At 38.5% G+C, this 21,927-nt stretch overlaps 1 protein-coding gene across 1 annotated transcript; it reads left to right on the top strand.

The window, feature by feature from the left end:
• The first annotated feature begins 98 nt into the window (after positions 1–98).
• On the top strand, positions 99–21,316 carry LOC586687 (histone-lysine N-methyltransferase SETD1B-A). The gene is made up of 16 exons (XM_030992278.1): positions 99–398; positions 1,168–1,323; positions 2,218–2,319; positions 3,504–3,774; positions 4,064–6,519; positions 6,983–7,855; positions 8,572–8,721; positions 9,369–9,498; positions 10,379–10,789; positions 11,396–11,534; positions 11,973–12,312; positions 12,922–13,402; positions 14,916–15,100; positions 15,653–15,778; positions 17,017–17,274; positions 17,929–21,316. The coding sequence occupies exons 2-16, from the start codon at positions 1,183–1,185 to the stop codon at positions 18,100–18,102; spliced, it is 6,237 nt and encodes a 2,078-aa protein (XP_030848138.1). The 5' UTR covers positions 99–398; positions 1,168–1,182; the 3' UTR covers positions 18,103–21,316.
• The last annotated feature ends 611 nt before the right edge of the window (positions 21,317–21,927 follow it).

The raw sequence follows: 21,927 nt of genomic DNA, 5'->3' as shown, positions 1-21,927 counted from the left end.
AGATTCCAACAGTAAATAAGAAGTTTCCTTGTAAAAATCTAATTTTACTACTATGCGCACAGCATTATGGGTAAAGAGCTAGGTTGTTAATGTTCACCATTCGTTTTGTACACGAATAATACAAGGGAGACGATGTTTTGGTTCACAAGCAAGCGGAGAAGATGACGGCAAAATGAGACCTCTTCATAAGTTAGTTTCTCTACTTTCGCAGCCCGAAAGCTGCAGTAAATCTTCATCTTGTGTATTCTAGTTTAAAAGGCAGATGTCCTTTTGTCGCGAAGCTCTGTCGAAGGTCGCAACTTTCGTTTCTGAAGCTGGCCTGGGCCCCGGGATTGCAGTAAATTGAGGCGGTCACACTGAATTGACATTGTTTGTTTCATCAAAACGCGTGTGTAGAGGTAAAATGACAATGTTTTTTATGAGATTCGGACATTTAAACACTTAAAAAACATGTGTACATGAGATGTTGATAATAAAAGCTAACACTGTCATCAAGTTTCATTGTTTGTGTCTTTATTTCATGCATTTAATTCAATTGATTCAAGATTGAGTGAAAGCGGTTTTCACAAATTTGAAACCTAGAAATTAGATTTTTGTTAAATGTAATCTAATTTAACTTGACTCGACAAATTTGTGTTATACAATTTGAAAATATTGATCTTGTTAACACTTTTCTTGGTACATATTACCTAGGAGTATTGGAAGAACCCCAAATTTTGAATTATAAAAATTCTCCTGCTACAGTCCCACATACTGAAATTGGTGATGTATATTTGAACTTTGTATTTTGGCACATTTTGTATTGGATAGGGATTGTCACCTTGTCCTTGAGGGAAGTTTTAGGCATAGTCATAGAATTAGCTTTCATTAGATCAGAATATTAAACATATCATGTAGTCTGTATCTAGATTACATTTGATTCTTTAAAAAAATGAAAAATGAAAAGGGAGGCAGGAAAATGTTTAAAATTGGACAGAGCAGTCTGCAAATTCTCTAACAGTTTTTTTATGAGGTTTTTTTTAGTGAATAGAATTACAAAAGGTATGTTAAATTAAAACTGCTAGAGATCTAGTCTGATGGTATACATGTGTATACATGTATATGTTATGCATGTAGTAAGTATGTTACCTAATTTTCATAAACTACTTTTTTTTCCCTCCTGTACAGAGCCAGAGGTTAACGATGGATGTGAACGGAATGACACCTTCCATCCTTGGTCAACCAGGGAAGAAGTGCACCAGTTACAAGCTACTGGTCGATCCAAACATCAAGAAGAATTGCCAAAAGTTAATCAGATATGATGGCATCGTTCCAGGACAAATGGTACATGATCTATCCTCTTTTACTATAATTTATAGTTTCTGCTGGGAGGCTAAATGGTTTTAAAGGGGAAGTCCACCCCGATAATATAAGTGTGTTTTAAACTTTTAATACAAGGAGAAAAATGAGAAGAACAGATCAGTGAAGGTTTGAGAAAAATGTTCTATTTCATGAATGAAAGAATGACTGAATGAATGTAGCTTTATAAATATGATTGTGGGAAAGAGAACATTTTCATGAGATAATTCTGTTTGGTTAAATTCTTTAAAAATGATGGCATCTTGCCACTGATCACCAATTGAAAAGTGATTGATTGATTTGATTTATTTGCACACTCCATAAAAAGAAAATAATAATACACGATACATAATAATTAATAATATAATAAACAGAACAAATCTAACAATAAAAAAGCAGAAATACTAAATAATATTTGAGAACAAACAAATTCATGTCAATGTGGGGGAATATAAATAGTCATGGACTTCTAGCAAAACCCCATACTTATATTAATAAATGTATAATTTATATTGAGAAAGAAGGCGAAAGGAACAAATTAATAAATAATGATAACAATGCAGTCGAGGTAAATGAATTGTGTAGAAGGTACTTTTTAGGTTTGGATTTGAATATATTAAAGGATTGAGAATGAATTCCTAATAATTTCAGGTAAATTATACCAGAATACAGGAGCATCGGGAATTTTTTTTTTTTTTTCTAGATAAGGGGGATTTTCCACATAAGATAAAATAAAGAATATTAATTTATATAATGCGATAAATAGAATAATCTAATCACACTACTTTGTAGTCTTCGTTGTGTTTTGTTTTCTTAAATGAATACATTGTACATTTCAATGTTCAAACTATCTATCTTTTTATCTATTTTTGTTAACAGGGTCAAGCGCTTTCTGTGAAGTTTGTGAAGGATCCTCGCTCCAGATTAACAAGACTATGGAGGGACACAGAGATTGCAGATTTGCCCATTCCAAAAATGAAGGTATTCTAGAAATATTTCATTTGCTTTTATTTGAATTCGTAATCATGTTTATGTCAGAATAAAACATATAGCATACAAGTAAGTTACAGATAAATTTCCCCAAAAATGAAGATATTCTAGAAATATTTCATTTGCTTTTATTTGAATTAATAATCATTTTTTTCGATCGATCATGTTTATGTGTCAGAATAAAACATATAGCATATGAGTAAGTTACAGATAAATTTTGCCATCAAAATCTGGCATAGTAATGTCTGGTGTCTCAAATTTCTAAAACCGGAAGAGCAATTCCTGAAGTTTCAAATTTGTAATTTTAATTAGTGTTTGAAAAGGAGAGACTCAAGCAATTTTTTTTTTCTCTCTCTCTCTCTCTTCTCTCTTTTCCTCTCTTTCTCTGTCACTCTTTATTGTCTTTTTACAGAGATTACTTGATATTTAAGTAATATTTACTGCCTTCTGGGCAATACGACATATATCGCCCGAACCGAAGGTGAGGGTGATATATGACAAGTCGTATTGCCCTGAATTAGGCAGTCAATATTACTATTATTAACCACATCAGACATCTAGAGCAAACAAGAAACTCTTACTATCTTATACTCTTAAATTATGTAGGCTACACATGGTTTCCTAGCATTAGAAGTTGCAAAAACATTGTCAAACCAGCACTGTTCATCCAGTGTTTGACAGATTTTCGATACACTGCAAACAGTTTGCCTAGGGTGTGATTGTTACGTCACAATAGAGTTCGCGCAAAGTGCGCATTTTCTTATACACGATGCGCGATGTAAATTACAATAGCTGATGCGCGATGTAAATTACAACTGGCACTATATTATTGCTCACTAGTTTAACACGCATTTTGCCATTGACTTTTCTGAGCGGGCTAAAATATTTGTCCATTGGTTTACTGTATAACCTATATTGCCCGCCAAATTACACACAAATCCCATTGACTCTTCTGAGCGGGCTAAAATATTTGCGCATTGGTTTACTGTATAACCTATATTGCCCGCCAAATTACACACAAAATCCCATTGACTTTTCTGAGCGGACTAACTTATTGTAATTTTGTTGACTTATCCATCAAACCTTGAGGGCAATAACATTTAAAAATTGCCCTGCTCAGATGTCTGATACGGTTAATAATTAGAATTATGACACATTTATTTTTTTATTTCCAGTTTGATGAATACTTTGTTGGTGAGCTTCCTCCGAAGCAAATCACTTTCACCAACCTCAATGACAACGTTCGCGAGCCTTTCCTGCGCAGCATGGCTGAGAAGCACGGCAAGGTGGAAGACATCACGATCTACAGGCATCCAAAGACCTCCAAACATCTGGGCCTTGCATCAGTGACCTACACAAGCACCAGGTTCGCCAGGCAGGCAGCATTGGAGATGAACCGTACATCTGTTATGGGGAAGATCATCATTGTGCAGATTGATGCTGGTGGTAAGTTTTTTTAATGAAAAAAAATAAATATCAATCACAATAAAATTGATGTGGAGAGCTATGTAAGAAAGTCAGTGACTGTATTTAAGTAGGACCAAACTATCATACCTTTTGAATCTGATTTTACTGACGCAGAAACATTTCAGTTTTCAATTACAGTAGATACAATTACTTTGAATGGGTATGTAAAATAATGTTGTGAAATAGTGAGCATGTATCTTTTCATTCGAGATTGAAAGCAATGCTGTGCTATTCTCGTTATATTTCTCATATTGTCTTATTACTGCAGGAAAGGAATGCCAAAGAATTTTTGACTGTCTAGTTGCCGACAAGCCAAGCACACCAAGTAGCGTCGGTTCTACACCACGCGTTGATCCTCGAAATGGGACTCCGCTGTCTGGTCCAGACACTCCTCAAAAAAATAATGATCCAAGGCGCTTGTCTCTGGAGAAACAATCTTCTGTAGTAACGGACACACCAGCTTCATCCATTTCATCTTCGACTCCGGGATTCATGCCTCCAGAAAGCCAAGGGAGCTTTCCTGCTTTTGCGGAACAACCTGTGCAACAGTTCCAAGGAATGCCAGCCCCGAACGATCCGCAGTTCCAGATGCCCGAACAACCTTCCCAACAGGACATACTTATGCACAGCATGAATTCTGTAACGTTGCAAGGATACGAACACATGCAGAATGTATACGCTGCCCAGCAAGCCGCCCAGCTCGCCGCACAACAGGCACAGCAGGCTGGTTATGCCCAGCAACACGTTGAACAAATACCACGTACCACAGCAGCAGCAGGGATGTATGCTCAACAAACTCCAGTGCAGCAGGTACAAGATGGGTTTACAATGCCACAGACACCCTCTGTTCCTCCTGTGCCTGATCAACATATGCTCTATGGACACCAGCAACATCCTGCTATTTCGCAGGATCCGTCTGCAGTCAATTTCCAAGCCACCCAGCCTTACCAAACTCAACCTATGAACGTTCAAGGTTACAGTGCCCACGAACTCCCAATTCAAAATCAGACTGAAATGCCAGGATATTCCTCGAGCGGTGCAGTCGATAATTCAAAACAGTATCAAAAGGTGGATCATGCACAGTCCAGTATGAAACAGAACTACATGGCACGCGGTGAGTCGCATCATGCACATTCAGAGGAAAGCCAAGAATCTTTCCACAGTCGTTCGTACCAGTCACATTCAGGAAGGGGCCAGAGACACTCTAATCAGTCTGGTTCAAAGCGATATGATGAAGACAGAGGTTCGAAGCGATTTGACGATGATAGAGGTTCGAAGCGATTTGACGATGATAGAGGATCAAAGCGATTTGACGATGATAGAGGTTCAAAGCGATATGATGATGATCGAGGTTCAAAGCGATATGATGATCGATCAAAAAAGTGGGATCGAAGGGATAGACAGGACTATCATTCAAACAAACGCAATGAAAGGCAACGGTATCGTAGTCAGGATAACAGTGAAGAGAATGATGAAGATGGGGGCAGTAATCGCCAGAAAGACCATCGACGTGGCAACTTTCGGTCGAGAGACTCAAGTGACAGACATCGCTTTGATGACTCATATCATAAAAAGTCTTTCCATAAGAAAGATGATGAGGAAGATGAACATGAAAGTAGTCGAAGTCACAGAGCCGGTTCTAAATCTAGGGGGTATGATAACAAGTATTCTGATTCTAGGACTTACAGAGATGATCACAGAGACAAAAAGAAGACCAGAGAATTTGATAAAGAAGAGAGTGGGGATCATTTTGCAAAGTGGCGCTGTCCCACACTGAAAGACCAAGAAGTGAAGCCGAAAGAGGAATCCTACAAGTTTGATAAATGGGAAATCCCCAAAGGAAAGTCACTACCTCCAGCACCGGTTAGAGAAACAAACAAGTTTGATCAATGTCATCCACCTGGAGAAGAGCCACCGTCAACTTCTCCTGAAGATGTCTCGCCCTTTGAAGAGTGGCAGTGTCCACCTGGTGAGGAACCACCTCCTGGCACCATGCCATTGGTCTTACCATCCCAACCATTCCCACCCGGTGTTCAGGAAGCCCCTCTCCCCAGCGTGGAAGCAGACAAGGTATCACAATCTGAGGGAGAAGACACTGACAGTTTTGCCCTAAGCTTGGACACCAGGATTGAAAAATTGTTGAAGAGTTCCCAAGGTCCCATGGCTGGTTTTCCAGGAATCCAGCTTGAAGACTCCGGCAATGCAGGTAAGAATAGCAGTACTACTACGACGTTACCACCCCCTGGCACTGAGGAACCAACATTCTCACAGAGTGAAGAGTCTGTCAGGACATCTGATCCCGAAACCAATACAAATTACATGAAACCGGAAGAACAGTGGGGTAGGTACAGACAGGAACAGCATCCTAGAACTGATCATCAGGTGGAGCAGCATCAGTGGGCTCCTGGACACTTGCCCCATTCCCACGTCCCTGATCCAGTCCATCATCCACGTCTGGACCACCTGAAACCAAGTGCTAACGGCAATGATGCCTTTGCACGGCCTCATTCCACCCCAACACCACCGGGTAGACAGTCTGCTTCGGCCACCCCTCCCCCAGGGAAAATGTCCCAAGGAGTTGAACTCTTGATTAGCAAGCAGTTACAGAATCTACGGAACTACGACCAGCAGACTGCAAGTAGAGATACCTCACCCATCTCAGATGTAATGAGAGACAGAAGTCAAACATCAACACCTGGCATTGAAGATTACCATATGCATAGGGTAAAGAAATATATGTTCCGTTTTCATCTTATGTAGCATTAAGGTATAGTGAGGTTTTTAAATTTTGGTTATGGTTTTTAATATTCAAACAAATGAGTAGTTACAAGAGTGGAATTAAAGACATATTTTAATAAATTCTCTCAATCAGTGATCATTTTATAACTGGATAACATCCATGTGAATAATTTAAACATTGAATACTGTCTCTTTGATATTTGATTTGAATATAACTTTGATCAGGACAAGGAGATAGTGATGCACAGTGTTCAGAAATGATACAATTGCTCAATTCAAGAAAGTTCTTCTGCTTTAAAGAAAGGTGCCTTTGTCTTTAGAAATATTCCATTTTTCACTAAAACTAGATAGTTGTATTTTTTTTCTTTACTATGCTATAATGTGCCCTCTTTCTCAGAAATGGTGTTTCATAAAGTAAACAAAGTCTTTTTGATTTGTCACTTTGAAGGGACCAATGCAGTATACACCAATGGACACAGCTGCAGATGATGATGATGATAAGATGAGTTTGTCTTCACTAAGCAGTGGAGATGACACAAAGATTGTTGTGAATGTGCCAATACCCGAGAAGAAACCTCAGGCTCCTGGAATGAACTCAATGGCGTATGCCACATCTCAGGCCTCCTGGACTACGAACTTGAACCAGCGTAGCACGAACGTTGTGAATGCGTGGGCGGCACAGATGATGCCTCCGAGTAGCGCAGGAAATGCCGCCCAGATGAACCTTCAGGGTAGTCAAAACCAGACTTCGGGTTACAGACCGAACCCGATGTTCCCACGTGGTCCGCCCCCGTCGCTTCACGGGATGCGTCCTCAGGCATCCATGGAGGCATTCCTAGAAAGCATGCAGCCTCCGTCCTCCTCAAGTAGCCTTGATGAAATTCCTACAAATGCTCAGATGATGCAGATGATGCAGACGATGGCCAGCTTGGGCATGCCTCCGCCGTCTATCGGCCCCGATGGATTGCCAGATTTCAAGCCGGAACAGCTGGCCAACCTCAACTTCCCTGGGCAGCTCAACCCCTTCAACTCTCCGGACATGCTGCCGTTCAACATGCCTCCCGGGTTCCCCAGCGCGAGCGCACCTCCCTGGATGGCTGCACCATTCATGCCTCCCATCCCAGAGTCCCTGCTACCCTCCTCTTTAGACAAACCTCACCGTGACCCGGAGAAAGAACTTGTCAATGAGGTGCTCAAGACTGTCATTCAGGAGATGAAGATAATTATGAAGAAAGACTTGAATCGCAAGATGGTCGAGTCCAAAGCCTTTAAATCCTTTGAAACTTGGTGGGATACATGTCAGATAATGGCTAAAGCAAAGGTGAGTCCAGTTTTTGTTTGGAAGTTTGTTTTATGAGGACAAAATGCTATATATATCAATGTTTATCCTGTGTAGATACTATTCCAATTTCTAACTACAAAGTTTCCTCAAGTTGTCACTGTACCTTGTAATATATTATTTATACCTCGGCTCTTTTCCGATTTATTTTGCCCCCATCTTCTTGTCTCACTTTTTATGAGAGGATGGAAGTTCTCATGAAAACACGTAATTGGATGTAAAGAAAACCATAACTGTATACAATATCATTATAATAGATCAAAGATTTTTAAAAACCTGATTTTAGCTATTTGAATTAATTTCTAGTATAACCTGATACAAGTACGTACACCCATATGAAAATTGATAATACTCCATGTAAGTGAAAACTTGGATTGAAGTGTTGAGTTTATTGTAATATTTTTCTAACTAAACAAAAAAAAGATCTTGAATTGCGCTTTAAGCGGCAAAACATGGGTCGGTCGTTTGGAAATTCTTTTTTTTTGTTCTCCCTCTTTTGGCTGGTATTTCTCAGTGTTGAATGCTTTAATCCATTTTATTCTCTAAGAAACGGTAAACAAAAACAAAAACTGTTTTTAAAAGCTGACTGTAGATTTCAAGATTTTGGGGTCGGTTGCAAAGGGCAAGACAACATCTTTGTTTTTTCTAACTTATATGATGTATACTTATAACACTTCTTCTTTTTCATCTTTTTAAAGCAAATGATGAAGCCCAAGGAGGAGGAGAAGGTACCTAAGAAACCACCCCCTGCCATACCCAGCATGCTAGAATCATCCTTCTCAGCATTTGGTATGGAAGGCTTAGGGCTAGGACTCCGAGCAAATATGCCAAGGATGCCCTCGTTCAAGGTATAGGCACAATTCTTTGCTTATAGTTGCTTCATCAAACATAGTCTGTTAAAAGCTTATTGTCTTGTAATTTATTTATTTTTTAATTTTTGGATGTGCTGAAAGCGTCTAGGATGATGATGATTTTATTTTATTTGTTCACCAATGTTGATTACCAGTTCAGATATAGATAGAGAGAGAGAGATAGAATGAGTGCAATAGTTTTTACATAGGAAAGAAGAAAGCTCTTAGAGACATTTGTATTAAGCGCTATATAAAAACTTAATATTATTATTATTGGGTGAATTAGAATATATAATTTGGCATTATTGTTTTGCAAGAATACAAATTATTTAAAGTGTAAAACGGTAATCACAAAATGAAGAGAGGAAGTGAGAAGCAAAAAATTATTAAAAAGTCTGATTATGTCAAACAATACTTAAAATAATATTTTGGAATTTTGTTTTCTAAAGAATTTTGAAGAAAAAAAACAAGCAGAATTTTAATAATATGCTTCAATATCAGCCATATTATCAGAAACATTCCCTTTTCAATATTCTACATGTAGTCATGTATGTATATTTTTTTCTCGAATTTTTGATAAATTTGCTTATTTTGACTATTGCTAACAAATTCTTATCTATACAATGTCATTGTGGTGCACCTAGGTCAAGAGGAAAGCAGCATCACCATCCCCTAACGATGAGGTTGATGATGTAGATGATGATGTCAAAGCAGTGGATAAGAAGAGACCCTTCACTCCTCCTGTCATCGATGAGGATTCTGATGATATGTCAGGTAAGACCTTTGATGACGATGCATCTTGTAATATTAGAGAAAGCATTGTAAATAAGAGAGAGAGAGAGAGTGAGAGTGAGAAAGAGAAAGAAAGAAGAGAAAAAGGAAAGAGCACGTAAAGTTGATTAAATTTGGTAAATCAATCAAATTTTACCAGCTGTATGAGAAAGTCTCCATGTATTTATTCATTATGTGCCACTGCACAATAATCAATCAATGGAAAATATACTTAAGACCAATGAATTAAAGGTAATACAAAGTTTTGGTATCGGGTCATGAATTTGGTTCAAATGAACATATTGGAAGCATATGCGATCGTACAATATTCATTGATCTTTGTCGTGGTTGAAATCGAGTCTAAAGTTATGATGTTAATAATAATAATAATAATAATGTTTCTTGACTTAAATCGACCAATTAGCTATTCCCGTTTGGAAATTAGATATCACAACTACATATTCTGAGATTTTCATGGTCGCAGCTACCATTGTACGGCCGTAGGCGCTAATTGAAATGTATCAAAATTTACCAGGAGCACCGGTAAATTTGTATATTCTATTTTTCTCAAAAGCAGAAGTGTTTTAGGGGCTAAATTTTCTAGTGCTTATAATACATCCACAGAGGCATCCAAATATATCAAAATTTGAAAGAATCACTATCCACCCAATTTTCAAAATTTTCCAAAACTTTATATTACCTTTAAGAAGATAAAGCAAACTTCTTTGTCTATCAATTATCATAGTCCTATTTGCAGCTGTGTTTTATTGTGATAAATTCAAATACTTATATTCCATTTATGTTATGCTATGAAACTCAGATTATCATCATGCATTGTATTTATGATGTTGTTTCACCATTTACGCTTTTGCTACGAATCCAGACACGGAGCAAGACGAAATCACCGAAATCTCCAGCCAGACTTCGGAACCCCAGGTCCTGGACCGGCGGGAACGGGCAAAGAGAGCCAGGGAATTCATCTACTCATCCAGTAGCGACGACGACGAAGAGGATGACGACAAAGAAGATGCAGAGCTGGAGAAAGAACTGGAGGAGGAAGATGAGGACGAGGATGAGGAGGAAGAGGATGATGACGAGGAAGAAGAGGATGAGGAAGAAGATGAAGATGAAGAGGAAGAAGATGAAGAGTTGGAGGTCATTATGAAGGAGGTGGCCAAGAAGAAGCTGGAGAAGGCTCCATCACGGAAGGACGAAGTTACGGCCGATGATTTGGACAAAGAAGAGGAGAGTCAGGACACACAGGAGTCCGAGACACCAAGCAAAGTAACTCTAGGTACGTCTCATGGTTTAAAGCCCCACTGCACTACTTATAGCTACTTGCGCCCTCTATATAGCAAACAATGCCTAATCGGTGACCGTTGGTCCTCCATGGTCCCCTTTTGCTTATGTTTATTAAGAGTTGATTTGGTGAGATAACCACCTGTCAGTGACCATGCAGGGAGGTCTAATCCCTCCCGGCCAAACTAGTGCATATACGCAAAATTCAGACGAAAGATAGTAATGGTGTAAACTTTAATCTCACATGATTTAGCACATCCTGCAGTATATTCGTGAATGAAAAGAAAATTAACCTGTTTGATAATAAACCCAGGATAAACCAGAATGAAACTCATTGAGGATTGAGTTACATGCCAGTCAAATCCAAGGGGTTAATGTGATATCATATGAAGAGATATGCTGCATATACTGTGATTACAGAGTCACCAGAGAAATATACTCAACTTCGGCAGCATTTCATTCTTATTTATTGGCCAATGTAATTTAAATTTGTCAGGTTCATGAATATAAGTGATAGACAAACTGTGATTAGAATAAATGAAAGTACCTGGTTCTGTTCTATCTTCATGTAACGACTCTTGATTATCTTCTCGTGTTGTAGACAAGCCAAGCCTCTCTGATGCATCTGATATCGAATCTGACGAGGATTGGACCGAGAGTAGCTCCAGCTCTGAGACGGAATCCTCCAGTTCCGAATCGGACTCTGAATCGTCTGATTCAGATGAAGACGACGTAGAAGGGTGAGCTAGATCAAAAAGTTTGTCTTTTCTGTGTACTTGTAACTATACTCTGGATTCTCAGCAGAGAAGTGTTAAAGCATTTAGAAGTGGGCTCTCATGGGGAATTTGACACCGTTTGGGTGTTTACCCAATCACCAGGATTAGCCTTCAGTTTTATGACCAACAGGCTTTATGTCATGCTCTGTCATTTTCCCTTATGGTAAAGTCATTATCTGACATTTGCATCATTAGCTGATTTGGGTGTTTAACTCTTACCAAGTGTGGTGAGGTACTGTAAAGAGTGACAGTCACGCAGATTGTATAGATGCATTACCAATTTTATAGTTATCCAATATTCCATGTATTTTACAGGAAATCATCTCTGCCCAAAACACTCTTTGCGTCTGTAGATTTAGTACCACTCTTAGTTGAAATCAAATATCTTATTGCATTTTACAGGAAAGCACCATCCACCAAGGAGAGCGCTGCAGAAGACAAGGAGGATCGGCTTGGTGCCTTTGAGATCCTTGTGGAGATGGCCACCAAGGCCAAGGACAAGCTTGACCAGTCGTCATCGGACACTGACAAGGGTGTCCTTGGTGATGTGGACATGGAGATGTCGGACATCCAAGCGGCCCAGTCTCTCACGGCCCTTCGCCATGCCAGCGAGACCTCGGAGGTCGGCGAGATGTCGGCCTTCATTGGAGATACTTCCGCCACCATGGACGACTCCTCAGAGAAGACCATGTCAGGATCGGAAGGAGACGTGGATGTAGGAGATTACAAGACACTTCTGACGGTGAGTTGTGCTTGTGTTGTTTGTCATGATAGGGAAAGTCCCGGAAGTAACAGAGTTGTAAGTGTATACATATTGTACTTGCCATGAATATTCATGTCTTTTGGGAGGCTTTCATGCTTTATGGTAGTATGAAAGGTGAGTCACTCAAATGTTTGCAAAGATGGATATGTGATTGATGATTTATTTGGTAGTACAATTAACTTTGCCCAAGTTGAATCTGTTGGGACCACAATAAATCATCTGGCTTATTCAAAATAAGACGTGTTTTTCGTAGTTCGGTAGAGAAAAAAATTAATTCAACTTAGGGAAACAGACATAGTGATAATTACGTTGATATAAAGTTCTATATGATGAAAGGGTTTAAGTATAGATAGGAATGTTCATACCCTCTATCCATTATCAGTGACCGTGTTTCGTCTCTTTTATCTAGTATGTGATGTATTAAAGCTGAAAAAATGGTAGGCTTTTCTCCTGGTGCCTACTAGCTTCTCATTGGTTACAAGAAATTTTTCCTGATGATAATGTTATCTGAAAACTGAAGAGGAAGGGAGTTGCCCAGAAGTATTTGATGATGATAATTGCATGTGGTATGATGCTTACCTTACACAGAAACAACTCAAGATTGTCCTGGAGCCTTTGGCCATCGTTGACCACACCTACTGCCAGAAGCCTACACCGTCCCCCGACAAGGTAGAGCCTGCTCCTGCCGCCGAAGAACTCAAGAAACAGGAGGTCCTCACCGAGAAGATCAACAACCTCATCCCGGAGGTCAAATACGTGACCCTCGACAAAGAGAAGGACAAGGAGGAGAAGCAGAGGCAGAAGGTGGAGAAGGCCGAGAAGAAGAAGGCGCGGAAGCGGAAGAACGAGCTGGCTAAGATCCTGGAGGAAGAGATCGTCATCGTCCCGGAGCCGAAGGTGAAGGAGTTCAAGCTCAGGAACTACTACGAGGAGTGGACGCTGCTCTATGAGTTCCTCAGGAGTGGTATCACTCACGAGGATGCATACTTGATCAGGAAGAGTTATGAGACCCTCCTGGAAGCTGGCAACTTCCCCTGGCTAAGCTACACCCATTGGATGGCACATCCACATATCCTTTACAATTTTACCTTGATATCATTGTACAGTTTCACAAAACTTGTCATCAGTGAAAAATGACAGTTGTTGTTATAAGCTACTGAAATCCTTGCTTCTGATTGGTTATCAACAGATTTGTTACTGATATTTGTCATTTGTCATTGAAAAAAAGCTTTGTGAAACGGGTACCAGGTTTTACAAACCTGCCCTGAAGAGTAGATTCTTAATGGGTTTCTTTGAAGTCATTGTGTCCCTTTTGCTTAAAAAAAATATCAGGAGTTGTCAAAAAATACTTAAAAGGGGAAGCCCACCCTGATATAAGTTGGTTTTGATAGAAGCAGAACAATGAGAGGAACAACAGACCTGCCAACCAGTACGATTTAGTCGTATTTAGTACGATTTTTAGAAGCAAATACGATTTTCCTCAATAAAATACGATTTTCAACAACAAAAAAAAAACGATTTTTTTTTTTTAATTTTTTTTTTATAATTAAAAAAAAAAAAAAAAATTTGTTGTTGTTGTTGGTATTTTGTGTGTGCCATTTTCAATGGCAAAATGCCCATTCTGTCCTATAAAGCATCTCACATCGGCAATTTGGGGATGTTCATTGGTTCATCGAACACACCAGTCGTGACAAAATCATGCATATATTCAACCAATGATCCATAAAAAAAATTCTTCCTGTATGTAGGAACTGTAAGAGGCATTGATCCGCGTAACAGTCCGTGTTTATTTTTAAGAATACAACTTTTGTCAGCAAAATACAACTTTTGGTATTAAAGAATACAGTTTTTGAACTCCAGAGGTTGGCAGGTCTGAAACAAGTCAGTGGAAGTTTGAGTAGAATCGGGTCGAAAATAAGAAAGTTATGAAATGTTAAAGTTATCGTCAGTGAAACACAAATTGGAAACACTGCGTCGTATCTTGCGAGGCCCTCTCCAATTGACTGGTACAAAAATTAAATGTTATTTTCTTAGTTATTGATGACAAAATAGATTTCTTCATACAGGGGACGTATAGAAAAATATTTACAATAATTGTATTTAGGGTCCATGTGTAAAATCAAATTCTCTTTAGGATCAGCAGTTTATGAAGTACCTATGAAATATTAGGCCAATTGAAGCAGTATATAAGAGGAGCAATTATTTGATTTGCATTCTGGTTGAAGCCTCCTTCACATATACCTCGATAAACCGCCTGGGCAAAATCAGCCTAGTTTCACAGAAAAATAAACTGCTATGGTTTACTTGCATCAAACCCAAACAAGCCTTGAGTGAGTGTGTGTTTGTGTAATGGGTTTTTTACAGACGTGTATCAATCAGATATGATTTTTTACGTCTGGGGACCGACCTTTAACGCCACCATCCAAAAGACGTGACTCAGTTTCGTACCTGCGTCTTCGGCTGAATCAGTTTGTAATTTCCATTGTAAGCTGGATTACAGGCGCACGCCACAACGCCCCGATCCCCGGTGTTTCATGACCCTTTCACATATCGCTCTGACCTTTCCTTAACTCCATCCATACTGACGGCATGTCCAGACCCGCCGCAACCCAAGAGGAAGAAGCTTGATGAAGAGAGCAGGGTGCACCTCTCAGGGTCATCCAGGACGGAAGGCTACTACAAGATCTCCAACAAGGAGAAGGTCAAGTACCTGACCAAGGCTCGGACCTACGTCCAGGAGAGCGTGACGGACAGCAGCGCCTTGGATGTAAGTCAAGATTTTCTTACCCCTCATGTCACAGGCATGATAATTCCCTGATTGAAATCAGTTTCCTGATTTAAAAAAAAAAATGGTGTGAACTCAAAAGACCCGAATTACACATGTTTTAGGTGGTCAATATGATTCAATATGATTCAATTCAATTCAAATGTAAACTCAAATTCAAATTCAGTTCAATTCAATTTTATTTCTGTTTCCAACAAAACATTACAAATCAATAAAAAAAAAAGTAAAAAAATCATTTACAACAATTAAGGAATACATATCGGAAACAGAGGGGTCCACTAAAAAGCAATGCTTGTACAATTGTGGACCCCTTGGGAATGACGAGTAATTAAATAAACAAATTCATTGATAATAATAATGATATTTAAGATTTATATAGCGCTGGTATACACATACAGTTTCTAAGTGCTTACAAAACAAATTAAATGAAAATAATGTTTAATCTAGATATGTAATAAGCATCAACTAGAAACGTGAAATGAACATTGTGCTTAATTTAGATAATGCAATAATGTCATTGCTTTTATTCTGCAGGAATCCACAACCAAGAAGAGAATAGAGGTGTCGAGGGATGCTCGATCTGACCAACGTCGGTTCATCGCTGTCCTCCAACAACAAGAAGAACAAGTGTCCAATCTGTTCAAGTTTAACCAGCTACAGGTAGGTGTTCTTTGCATAATTGTTCGACAACACATACTTCAGCAACAATAGGCCCTCTTCGTAATTTTAAATTCATGCATTTGCCTTTTGAAGCGGCTTGATGCTAATTATTTAATTCACTTGTTTGAAATAAATGTATGTCAATATTCAGGATTCAAATTATATACATCAGTTGTTGGTAGGAAGCTTAGACAATATGGCTTGCCCTACCTAACAACATATAATATATATGCAATTTGCATTCTGGCTATGAAATACGTGTAATTGAAGTACGTATAAATTGTAATAGGTGAATGAAATTGTTTTTATCAGGGCACTTAAAAATAATTTTGGTTTCATTATGAAGTGGCCTATTGCTTTGCAGTCCATATCCTACACCTAGAGAATTTCAGACTCCAACCCCAGGCAACACTTTACCTAAACTTAACCTTAAAACCCAACTGCAGACCAGTCCCCAACCCTTTAACTTTGATGAAATACAGCCTACAGCAATTGTCTTTGGAGCAAATGTTTGGTCAACCCGCATGACCTGTATTGAGGTAGTGTTCAGTATGTTTGGTTATTGTTGTCCTTCGCATTCTGATGAATTAAGAAAGTATTTGTTAATGAAGAAATAGAAATAGAAACCTTGAGAGAAACAAAAGTATTTTGCTCATTACTGCTTTCTGTATTTCCTCTCTAGGTTAGAATCATTAAAATTACCCATTCTATTTATTTCAGTCATGACCAAATTTATGACGCAATGGATGTGGTTGGGACATAAAAAGACTAGTTTGAATCATACATCTTCCTGACAACCTTTTTCAAATTCAATATTTGTATTTAAATCTCTTTAAAAGGACAGAAAACTAAAAGCACAGCCCACTTGCTAATCCTGTCTGTTCACCATAGTTTCTACTGAAATATGGTGAAAATCACAAATGTTTTGTTGATGATATTAGTCAAAGTAAATTACAATATTGTTTTAGATTCCAGCTGGGCCCCGTCTTACAAAGAGTTACGATTGATCCAAATCAATCGCAAGTCCTCCAATCAATCGCAAGTGTGCAGTCTCCTATCTCTTATGTTCATGGTTGCGATTGATATCAATCGCAAACAATTTGTGATTGATATCAACTCTTTGTAATACGGGGCCTAGGAGGATAATAACTGTGCACTAAAAGCATTCCATTGCATTCGAGTACAACCTAAGGAATACGTCATTATTAACCAAACAATCTTAACCTTTCACCCGGCAGTTCCGTAAGAAGGACATCAAGTTCTGCAAGAGTTCCATTCATGGCTGGGGTCTGTATGCCATGGAACCCATCGCTGCCGATGAGATGGTGATCGAGTACGTCGGCGAATCCGTCCGTCAGAGCATCGCGGACAGCAGGGAGAAAGCCTATGAGCGTATGGGCATCGGCAGCAGCTATCTCTTCAGAATCGATGCCGTCACGATCATCGATGCAACCAAGTCTGGTAACCTGGCAAGATTCATCAACCATAGCTGCAATGTAAGTATTTTTTTACACCAAGTACGTCATTAATTTCTTTTATCCCCAAAAAACTTGTCATGGTAAACCAGAGAAAAGAGCTACAGTTGTTTAGCAATAGCTACTGTATTCCTTTCTTTCTTCAGTTTCATTCATTTATTGTGAACGTTCATAAGTCTAGTTTTGGTGAGTGTATCCAGATTTGATGTTGATTCATTGCTCTTGAGTTATGTGCTTCTACAGGCAGTTGTCCATTATCAATATGCACACTTGTACTTGGTCCGAAATGTTTTGTATGCTTAAGATGATTTGTTTAATTATGTATGAGACGTAAGGACCTTAAAGCCTTCTGCACTAGTTTGGCCAGTAGGGATTGGACCTCCCTGCGTGGTCACTGACACTCTGACAGGTGGTTATCTCATCAAATCAGCTCTCAATTAACATAAGAAAAAGGGGACCATGGGGTCTAACTGGTACCGCGTAGATATTGTTTGCTTTATAGAAGGCGCAAGTAGCTACTAGTAGTGCAGTCCTGCTTTAAACTCTCTTATAAATGTATTTCTATTGTGTATTGCATTGTACTCAAAAATCTTTATAAAGGTGTTCATAACTACATGTTTCTATTTGAAGTTAATGTAAAATAAACCTTTCCATCTCTGACTCTTTCCGTCTCAGCCCAACTGCTACGCCAAGATCATCACGGTGGAATCAGAGAAGAAGATTGTCATCTATTCCAAGCAGACCATCAACGTAGGAGACGAGATCACATACGATTATAAGTTCCCTATTGAAGATGAAAAGATTTCTTGTCTTTGTGGTGCTGCCCAGTGTCGTGGAACACTCAATTAACACTGGCCCAGCAAGCACTCAACACCTACATTGCCTGTGGTTAAGATGATATTCTTTGACTGGGTGCTGCGATCCAGTGTCGTGGAACACTCAATTAGCACTGGCCCAGCAAGCACTCAACACCCATGTTGCCTGTGATTAAGATAACACTCTTTGCCTGCGTGCTGCTATCCAGTGTTGTGTGACACTCAACTCACACCAGAGTTCAGCAAGCACCAGATACCTCCAGATAACATATGATAACAAGATGATTCTTTTTTCTTTGAGATGCTGTCCAGCGTTATAAAACACTCTATTAACACCAGAACTTGGCAAACACTGGACACCTCTACATGACCCATGATTACAAGAATAGTCTTGTCTCTTTGGTGCTGCCCAGGTGTCATGGAACACTTGGCTAATACCAACCTCACAAGTATTTGATACATGTACCTCCAATTTGTATAACTGGTTAAGTGTATATTTGGTGTTTCAACTCCATCCACATTAGACACCAACACAGGAAGCATGCAATATCATCTAATTGCCCGTTTGGAGCCAGAAGGGTGTTAACTCATATCATTTTCCATTCACCATTGTGTTTCCAAACAGACGGAATGGTTTCTTATAATTAGAGTTCTGCTGGGAGATATGTCAAATGTTTTCCATTATATCTTTTGTTTCTTACAGCTGCATGTGAACGTTGTCAAATTGCACTTAACAGTATTCAAATACTTGCAGTGGCGCGGTTACTTGAAATAATGATGTTGAGCTTGCAATGTGAATCTCTAATTCACTTTCAATCGGTCAATAATCAATATTTCTGTGAAGCACATTTGCAGTGGTGCAGTTGTTACAGCATTTGGCTTTTATTGAGTGGTTACAAAATGACAGCACATCAACAAAAGAGTTTGCTTTGCATAGCAGTGTACCTGTGTTTCTAAATGAGCTCTAAATAGTTTTGAATGGAGTATAGTCATGTGAAGGCTGTAGCTGTATAGTTGAATAAGAATCGTTGATAGATCATTTGGCTTTTATAGATTTTCATTACAAAAAAGATTGTGGCATGCCGCAAATCTGTTTTGCATTAGAAGTGTACTTGCATTTGGGAATTGAGATTCAAGTAGTTTCGGATTGAATTATGTAACCATGAATATGAGTGAGAACACACCTAGGCAGATACCATGCAGGCATGGCCTCTGTAATGTGTTTCTCAGTCTCAGTTATGCAGCATGTTCCCACTGCTAAATGTATTCATAGATGTTGGGGAAAGCAGTGCTAGGTTTTATTGAGCACAAGACTAGACTAGAACTCCTATTTGAGGAAATGCATAGACCTGTGTAATGTGGAAATCAATTAATTTGAAATGTGATCGGCATTTTTTTTTTTTTACAGCATCGGGAGATGTTCTTGAATTACAAAATATTGGAGGGAACTGGTTAACGTGTCTTCTCATCGTCATGTTTGGTTGTACAACCTTTGTGAATCTGTCTTTTATTTTTGGTGTGCCAACAATGTAAGTCCATTCTTTGTAAAGCATAGAAATACACATCTAGAAATAACCTTGTGTACAAAATGAAGTTTGTGCTCGAGGCTAGTTCAAATAGATTTTACAATTAGTACAGAGTTGAATAAATGAAGTCCTGTCCACAATTCTTCCAAAATTATATTCTTATTTTGGTTGTTTATTTGTTGTCTAGTTTAAACATTTTGCAGTATATTTTGTTATGCGCAGTACGTTATATTTTCATTGTCTGAAGACTTGCTTGTAATTCAAACTGTAGTTTATAATTTGCATTTCAATTATTCACAAACTTTTCTGAAGAGTTCTCTGTTACAATACTTTGTAAGTTGTGTTATTTTTTCAGTATTAAACTAAAGTAAGTCCTTCAGTATTGTTCACTATTTGACTGAAATAGGAGGTTTCCACTTAGTGGAGTGGAGGTATTGTGATTTTTGCAAGAGTTATGACTCTGCATCATTGTTCTTGGGTAGAAATTTTTTGGTACACCCTTTAGCTTCAAAGTAGCGTTGTGATGTGCACGCTCTTAGCTTGTGACTTGTGGTCACAAAATAATCAGAGGCCTAGCTTGATGTATGCAAACTTTGACTTGAACAAAGATGTTCATGTGTGGGTATATAGTCGTTCGTCAAGTAGGCAACTTGGCGATCACTACATAACACTGAGTCAACAGGTATTACGCTCCTGTCCATGTGCTGCCCTCTATATACCAGCGCATGAGCAACTTTCTCCTGGAGTGAGTGTAGGGGATATGTTCAACATTGTCCACTTGCTAGTTGCTACACAGTCGACAGGGCTTGAAGTTTGGAAATTTGACATTGATGTCCATTTCCAATTGATGTTTATTACTTGTTTTTTAAATACAGCATTGTTGAGATAACATTGTATTCCTCTGAATGTTATTTCTTGGTTTCGTCCTGGATTGAGCTTCCGGAAAAAATTAATTACAAAATTTTCAATCAATACATTATCATGTATCTTGAATGGTATACTTGAAACTCCCAACTTGAGTTCCATCTGGACATTTTTGCATATTTTTGCAATCACATGTGACCCATAAAGACATTTTACGGGATAATGTATCTCGTGTCGTTTATATGTTGTCGGTTTACATGAAATGTGTATGCTAATGATGTGTGTGCAGCTATATGTTAAGTTGCATATATCTTGTATGTGAAAGGCATGCATCTGGTTTTTAAATTCATTCAGTATGTTGTACTTGGATTTTTTGCAGCTACAAAAAACTTTGCTGCACCAAGCGAGGTAGTTAAATGTATGTGTATTATATTTTGTTTAAGAGTTCAATTATCATTGGCATGTATATATATAGAACAATTTGATCATGTTTGAGCTGTTTTTGGAGAATAGATTAATGAGGATCAACTTCTTGCAGGGTTGTCCCTGAAAGTTATTTTCTAGTCCCAACAGGACTAATTGAAATATGAGGCGCACAAACAATAATTGCTTATTTCTACTCTATTCATGTGTACATTTTTTCTGTATTATTTTATTGATTTCATTTTGTATAAAGGTTCATGTAGGTTCTTGTTCTAATGATGCGTGATAAAAGTACAAAGTTTTGCTGATGTGTGTATGTACATGTACTCTGTTTTCAATTTGTATTGTAAATACACAGAAATATAGCTTACATTTTCCCTTTGAAATCAAACTTGAGAATGTACAGAATATAAAATGCAAAATGTTTGTATCTCATTTTGATCCTGTTTTCTTGTGGTTCCTGTTTATTACCTTACATGAAAGTGAATGAGTGGGAATGTAGTGAGTGATGGGAATGGGTAATTGCACTGTATACCAGTAGATGTATTCACAAATGCAGCTGGAAATGCACTACTTTTTTATGTGTCACTGAATGGCAAGAGTGGGTGAAAAAGGTAGCTGCAAGCGACCGTCTTTGTCCAAGGCCCAATGCATACTTGCTTTAATATCTAGTTGTAGTTGTAAGATGAAGAAATCTGACCCTCATTACGCTTATGTCAATGAGACCCCCTCCCCCCAAAAAAAAAAAAATTAAAATTTTTTTAAAAAATGCTATGGTTTAATAACGGGTCATATGTGAACATGCCTGTATAGTCCTAGAGAAGAAAAGGAAGGCCACAGCCAGCAGAGTGAGCAAGGGCTTGTGTCAGACAAGCAGAGAGAGAGATGGAGACGAACAGACAGACAAAGAGAGAGACGGACGAGTTTGTCGAGGGTGTCGAAGATGATCTTTTATAAAGTGGTGTTTTATAACATGATTTTACTAATGGCCAGTCATTAGTATTTTCTAATGACCGGTCATTAGTAAAATGACGTGTTGGGCAAAA

Source organism: Strongylocentrotus purpuratus, unplaced genomic scaffold (genome assembly GCF_000002235.5).
Source record: "Strongylocentrotus purpuratus isolate Spur 01 unplaced genomic scaffold, Spur_5.0 spur5_scaffold_2, whole genome shotgun sequence".
Taxonomy (NCBI): Eukaryota; Metazoa; Echinodermata; class Echinoidea; order Camarodonta; family Strongylocentrotidae; genus Strongylocentrotus; species Strongylocentrotus purpuratus.
The sequence above is the reverse complement of the archived record's forward strand: the minus strand, read 5'-3'. Positions and strand labels throughout refer to the sequence as shown.

Bases quoted from the DNA above. Each gene is read 5' to 3' on its own strand.
- LOC586687 (XM_030992278.1), top strand. From the start codon at position 1,183: ATGGATGTGAACGGAATGACACCTTCCATCCTTGGTCAACCAGGGAAG. The intron at 15,101-15,652 runs GTAAGTCAAGAT...TTTATTCTGCAG, and splicing joins CGGACAGCAGCGCCTTGGAT to GAATCCACAACCAAGAAGAG. The intron at 15,779-17,016 runs GTAGGTGTTCTT...TTCACCCGGCAG, and splicing joins TCAAGTTTAACCAGCTACAG to TTCCGTAAGAAGGACATCAA.